This window comes from Lepidochelys olivacea (assembly GCF_965140295.1).
Source record: "Lepidochelys olivacea isolate rLepOli2 genome assembly, chromosome: 10".
Taxonomy (NCBI): domain Eukaryota; kingdom Metazoa; phylum Chordata; order Testudines; family Cheloniidae; genus Lepidochelys; species Lepidochelys olivacea.
Genome location: NC_140420.1, coordinates 3,319,273 through 3,326,454, shown reverse-complemented (window position 1 = coordinate 3,326,454; position 7,182 = coordinate 3,319,273). Strand labels below are relative to the sequence as shown.

Genomic DNA, 7,182 nt, shown 5'->3' with positions numbered 1-7,182 from the left:
ACATTGTTTAATAAATGAGTTAAGTGCAAAAGAAGTATCTGTAATCAGTGAATTGAAATGATGGTTTCTGTCATCACATCCTTCAAGATTTTAGATCTCATCCTCTTATATCTAGTTTTTTCCCCATAGATTGGAAGAGAAAAACAAGCTTTTTCAACTTCCAATTGGTTTCTACTTTGAATGATCTAGTCATTGAACTGAACTAGTTGAATAAATTGAAATGAAGAAAACTCTCTGCACCTGCAGAAGAGGCTATGGCTGTCAGAAGTTGATTTAGCACTTCAACAAACTCTGGTTCCAGGTGCTTAGCTAGTGACTTCCAGTTCAGTGATTTGACTCTCTAAAATTGGCAGCTAAATATTTGTGTATTTAATTTAAATAGTTTTAACAGACTATAGTAAGTTTAGGCCTTAACATAGGTTAATTTCAAATTTAATTTTAAATGGATTTTAAAAAAAAAATTCAAAAACCATTTTTATTTACCTTGATTTTTATTCACCCCGAGACCGATGCAGCACAGGTCATCACAGTACAGATTTGCCCCAGGATCCACTTATGTATCTCAGCTACTTTAATGAGCATAGTCCAGTTCCCAGTGAAGAGGTACCTGCATTGCAAAGCTACTACCAATCACCCTCACTGGCAGCCAATGACGACGGGATCTGTATGTTATAGTACTTAGATATACAGCTTTTCCTACTGGTTGTCAGTTTTATAGGTTGACTGATACCAGGTACCCTGTGTATTCCTGTAGGGTTAGCTAGAGCTCAGAAATGTGGCCACATCAAGCCCAACCTCTATTATAATAAATGCTATGGGCTTCATCATGGCCTTATAGAGGACCCTCTTTAAAGCAGATCTTATACAAGTAAGACTTTTGTAAGTCCTACAACCACCAGTTTACCCAGAGGAGATCTAGAAGAGTAATGAAGCAGTTTCCTTATACTAACAACCCTGAGCAGGCTGTCTTGAAGAATTTTCATAACAAGCTTGGGATAAAGCTAAATCTTACTGCAGGAGCAAGCCCAAAATGGCTGGTCATTGGTTTTTCATTCCTTTTGAAGCACCTGGCCTGCCCTCCACATTGCCTCTCAACTGTGCAGAGGACCAAAGAGGGCTCCACCCTTGTTATCTGGAACCCACTGGTTTATATTAGAAAGATATAAAAAGGGAAACTGACAGTGGAGAAAGTTGTGCTTCTTCTCATTCTATTGTTACTTCTGTAGGACTTGAAAATTCAGGGAAGACAGTGTGAAGTTAATGTATTAGAAATCAACCATACAGTGCTCATGACACATAATTAGGAAAGCATGCCTACGTTCTGCTAGGGCCAGAGGGTTACCTGCCACTTTTCTCATTCCTTTCAAGTTGTAAAAGTAGTACAAGGAAATAACTCTTCAGCACATGCCGGCATTGTGAAATACTGCGGCACAACATGTTCCTTAAAGGAAGTAGCTTCAGCTCCGATGAAGAATGCGTCACTGCCTACTCTATTTAACCACACTGGTTAGTTCTGCAAGAGTAACTCCTGACCAGCATTTTAACGTTCACTCTACCCTTCTTCCAAACAAGTTCACACCACATATATGTTCTCAGAGACAGAAAAGTGAAATCTTTCACAAACTATTCTAATTTATCTGAACAAAAAGGGGCAGGAATCTGCTTAGCCATGCTGAGTAAGATATTTTGTTTGAAAATGCAGGAATGTGAAAATGCTATCCAGGTCATAGGCTTCCGCAACTCACTCATTGCTGGATCTAGGTATTGAAAATGGAGAATAAGATATTGAGTGAATATTAGTTCTAAAAATTAGAGTTAGCAATATAATAGCATGTGTATTTCACCCCTTTAGATGTAATAGTTACAACAATATGAAATATTGCATGTAAACACAGAACAGACCACAGAAACAATGAGAAAAGCCAGAGGAAAAACAGGTTTGTAAGTTTAATGTAAATTCAAGTATAGGACTAACAACTCCAACAAAATTTATATGGAGACTCTTTAAGCATAATAAATGCTTTCACCAATACAATTCCACAATACTTACGGAAAGACCGAATGAATAGAGGTAATGGTACCATTGTATAGGTGTAGTTCTCAACAGGGATTATGTGCAGCTGTTATATGGTTTAATACCACACTGATATTTACTCCTTTACTTAATATATTTTCCTGAATCTCTATAGAATTTGATAAGCACAAGTATAGAAAATAAATCAAGGAACATATTGTATCTGAAGTCTTCCTTAACAGCAATAAACCCACTATGTCCAATTCTACATTAACTAGTGTCAAGAACAAATTCTACATGACACATAGGCATTTCAGCTAGAAGCCTTTTAAGGCTTACAGAGGACACATAATACAGGGTAGAGATATGACTCATGCCTCTTACACACCTCCAGAGTTACAGATGAATGCGGACATCAACTTATAACTAACCTTTTGTAAGAGTTTTTTCAGCTCATATCCTGGTAACACTGAAAGATATTATGAACTGCACAATTATTGCTGTATGAACAAGATGATACATTTACATTTCAAGTGTTTAAGTACGAGGAAATGGCACTAATATACACTGCCAGACTAGTTCAAACTGAACAATGAGAGAGAAATTAACACATGCTCTCCTTCAGTTGCCAATAGAACTTCTGTGGAATAACGGAACACGCAATTTGCATATCTGATTACTTGAGTTATTTTTTTAAACACACAAGCTTAAAATATTCATTGTGGCTGTTAGTGCAGCAAGAACAAAAGCTATCTGGAGGCCTATTTTAAAGTTGCGAAGCAAAATAACCTGAGCATTCATTCTTACCTAGGCAAGTAGCTGGTGTCAGGCCCTCACACCAGCTCTGCAAGGAAGGTATTAAAATCAGAAATGTAAAGGAAGCCCTGTGCTGTTCCAGTACTTACTCACTATTCCACCCACAATAAGCCTAGGGAGGAAGAAAGATTTACCATGTGTACTACCCAGACTCTTCAAAGGAGGAGCAGATTTAGAGTTTGCCGCTGAAGTCCAGGCAAACATTTGTTTTGCTATTGAGGGACTAGGGAGTTCTAAGGATGATCAGAATGGACTTTTTTTTTAAATGTCCGTTGATATAATTCTTTCTTGCAAATGGTATTAATGTAGGACAGTTCTCTGTGATTACACTTACTGCATTATCTCATTAAGATGCAAGTGCCTTTAAACATTAATCCTTAATAAAGAGTGAAGAAAATTCCTCAATATCCTTCCTTTTGGGAAACAAGATACATTCTCAATATATTATGTTTAATGTATACTTTAAATACATTTCTGATATATATTTTAGTGTCAGTCAGGGTAATTACTTTATATACCACACATACTTTACATATACATCCAATATTTGGACAAATACAACATAGAGAAGATACTATTAATATCCTTTGCATGTAGAACCAGTCTAGTTTGCATCACAACTGCAATTTATACGATCAAATACAGGACAGATATTTGAACAGCTCTCCCTTCAAGTTACACCTGCAACAGGCTGCAGGTCTAGAACAGGACCTGAGTAAGCATCAAGAACCCAGCATGGGACCAAATTCTAACTGAAGCAGCCTGTGCAAGCATAGGAGAAGAGAGCCATTGGACAGCTATATACCCAAAGAGTTAATTCCCTGAATAATCAAGTCTGAGCTATGGTTTGTCCATCAAAACATACTGCAAGGTGGGTTTGTTTTTTTAAATCTATTCTATTTTCCTTAACCCAGTCCAGAAAAACAATACCCTGACACCTAATATTGCAAACATTTGGCTGTACTTGTCGACTTTAAAAAACACAAGACTGGGTGACACTATAATGCCCTCTTCATTTCAAAGTGCATTTTGAAAATAAGATTTGTAAACAAAATTATCGTAGGACTCAAATTGAAGGTTAAAAGCTAACAGTTTGCAATTGCAAGTGGTGTCACACTGTGTGTGTTAAAGTAATCAGAGGTGATATTAACTACTGCCCTTCACTAACATGGGTACCGTTTCAGGAGTTGGAGAGATTTTTGCTATTTTAATCCTCAAGTGCAGGAAGAAGGTCAGCTATGCTATCAACATAGTAATCAGGAACCAGGCTTTTCCTGGAAGGGCAGTCACTCTCCTGGTGACCTTTTACTTCTTCCAGAGTAGTGACTCCAGTGAGAGTCAAGAGGGTGGTGAGGCCGCAGTTATTGCCCATAAGGATGTCTGTGTCCAGTCGATCTCCCACCATGATGGTACGAGCAGGTTCGATCTTGAACTCACTAGACACACAGTCGAAAATGTATCGGCTGGGCTTGCCTATGATGAATGCCTCACGTTCTGCTGCCATCTCCACTGCTTTCACAAGACAGCCAGTCCCTGAAGGCAGAAGAGAAAAGCTAAGTGAAATATAGGCAAGGACTTGTGGTACCCAGATGAGTCAGTGCTGCACTGCATGGTATTTCAGAAGTGTAACCCCACAGTATTAAAGACCTAATAATGGGCAAGAGGCAGCTTGCCTGGTGCAGATTAAGGCAGAGTGGGAAGTCCAATCCCTTCCTCTCATTTTGTAAAATACTGTAATTCGCAATAACTAAGAGAGGGTTGCTGAGCTACCCTGCCAGCAAAGCCATGCAGAGTGATTGCTGCCATATAGACCTCACTGCTGTGCCTGCATTCCACCAGATTCCCAGTTGGCTGCAAAGGGTGGGGTGCTTGCATATTACTGCAACAGAAGAGGGTTTAGAGTACAGGTTTTTCTAGAAAATCCAGTTCTGTGACTGAACAGGTAAAATGGGGGCCAAAGGCAGTGTTCCCTCAAATTTTTTACATCCATGTGCGGAATGAATTTTGGTATGTGCACCAATATGGAAGTGATGTGTGACACATCACCTTCATACTGGTGCACATAATAAAATTCACATGGGAGGGGTGGGGGGGCTCGGAGTGCGGGAGGCTGGGGCAGGGGTGCGTGTGTGTGTGAGGGCTCTGACAGGGGTTGCGGGCTCTGGGGTGGGGCCGGGGATGAGGGGTTCAGGGTGCAGGCTGCCCTGGGGCTGTGGTGGGGAGAGAGGACTCCCCCCACCCCTCTCTCGCCACGGCAGGCCCGTGCTGGGAGCTTAGAGGGAACTTAGGCCACAGCTCAGCCATAGTCAAACCCCTCAAGCTTCTCACAATCCAGAGTACTCCAGATTTAGACTGCCTCATTTGCTCTGACTGCAATTGGGAAGTTTCTACCTGTATGTTCAACCATAGAGATCAGCCTGCTGGGGACCACTGGCCCCAACAAATCCAGGCTCCACTAGGGAACAGGGCAGCCCTGAAGCATGGCACCAGGAGACAGCATGGTCCCCAACCACCCAGCATCAGAGTGCTGGTTTCTACGCAGCTGTGGTCAGTGGACTGTACCCAGGAAAGACACCTGTCTCCAAAACTTATAGTGGGACCCAGAGGCCCATATACAAGCAGCATAGGTGTCCCCCCATATTCTCTAACAAAATACAGTAGAGGAGACTCAAATGAAGGATAAAGTCATAAAAGCTGTAGGTACTGCCATCACATTCATACCTCTTGCAACAAAGAGAGAAGGGTTAAGAAACTAAATAAGAAGCTACAGGATGCTAATAAAGGATGCATGCTGTTCAGGAAAGCACTTTTCATTCACTATAACTTAGGGATGGGCAGGAGAGCAAAGGAGCTGATGCCAGGGCAAAGGGACAGTTAAAGTAGTGGCCACAAAGGGTTCTCTGAGGGAAGAACATGGAGAATAACTGAATGGCCCTTTCCTCATTCCAGCGTTGGAGTGAAGTAGGCTGGATGTGCCATGGAGCTGTGTGACAGTTCTGCACGTCAGCACATGACCTGCTCGAGGGGGTTATGGATGGAGCACAGAACCGTAACAGATGTGACATCAGATACCACCACACTGCCTGCCCAAGGGGGCTGCGGAGGGGGCGCGGAGCCGCGTGACAGCTGCGACCCAAGGGGGCAAGCCCGTCGCCTGGCCGAGGGGGCTGCGGACGGGGCACGGAGCCGCGTGACAGCTGCGACCCAAGGGGGCAAGCCCGTCGCCTGGCCGAGGGGGCTGCGGACGGGGCACGGAGCCGCGTCCCACGGTGCCAGGGCACTAGCCGGCTGCGGAGGGGGCGCGGGCAGCCGCCACCCCACAGACCAGCGCGCTGCCCGGCCGAGGGGGCTGCCGACGTGGCGCTCGGCCCCGAAGGGGACACGCTTTTGGCGATATTTCAAACCCCCGCCCGGTAACGCGGAAACGCGCACGCAAAAGCCAGCGGCGGCAGGCCGAGGCCAGGGCCGGGCCGCCGCGGGGAGCGGCCCCATCGCGGCCCGCCCCACCCCCCGCCCGCCGCCGCCGCCTCAGGGGGAGCGGGGCGGGGCGGGGTCCGGCCACGCACCGGGGATGGCGGCGCCGCCCTCCAGCGGCAGGCGGTGGTCGCGGTTGGTGCCCAGCAGCAGGCAGCCGGGGCCGCCCCGCTGCAGGTAGCGCAGCGCCTGGCACAGCTTGGCGTAGCAGAAGTGCTCGTCGAAGCCCACCAGCACGGCGCGCACGGCCGGGTCCAGCGGCGCGCGGGCCCAGTCCGCCGGGCCCGGCCCGGGCAGGGCGGCGGGGCCGGGCCCCAGGTGCGGGACGCCGGCGGCCCGCAGCTCGGCGCCGAGGGCGGGGCCGCCCAGCACGTAGGCGGCGGCGCCGGGCGGCAGGGCCTGGCGGAGGTAGCGGGCGGCGCAGTGGGCCGAGCCGAAGACCTGGCGGGGCTCGGCCGGCGGGAAGCCCAGGCGCCGCAGCTTCTCGGCGTAGGCGTCCCGCGTGCGGCTGCTGTTGTTGGTCACGTAGCAGAGGCGCTTGCCCCGGGCCTGCAGGCGGCTCAGCGCGGCCGGCGCGCCCGCCACGGCCGCGTCGCCCCGCCACAGCACGCCGTCGCAGTCGAACAGCAGCGTGTCGGCCGCGCCCAGCACCTCGCGGGCCGCGCCCGGCTCCAGCCGCAGGCAGCGGCGCGCCGAGCCCTGCGCCATGGTGCGACCGAAGGGCCCGCTCCGCTCCGCCCGGCCCGGCCGTCTGCGCCTGCGCGCGCGCGCGCTCGCTCGGCGCGGGAGCCCGCCCAGGCGACGGGCAGTGGGGCGGCCGCCCCCGGCCGCGCCACAAATTGGGGAAGGGAGCCCCGCCCACGCCGTTGCTCGTTGGG

The 7,182-nt window shown here is 48.1% G+C and overlaps 1 protein-coding gene across 1 annotated transcript; it reads right to left on the bottom strand.

The window, feature by feature from the left end:
- Positions 1–1,922: 1,922 nt before the first annotated feature.
- On the bottom strand, positions 1,923–7,072 carry PGP (phosphoglycolate phosphatase). The gene is made up of 2 exons (XM_084642052.1): positions 6,397–7,072; positions 1,923–4,363 (listed from the first exon to the last, which is right to left on the bottom strand). Exons 1-2 carry the CDS (start codon positions 7,010–7,012, stop codon positions 4,038–4,040), a joined length of 942 nt encoding a protein of 313 aa, XP_084498178.1. The 5' UTR covers positions 7,013–7,072; the 3' UTR covers positions 1,923–4,037.
- Between the last annotated feature and the right edge of the window lie 110 nt (positions 7,073–7,182).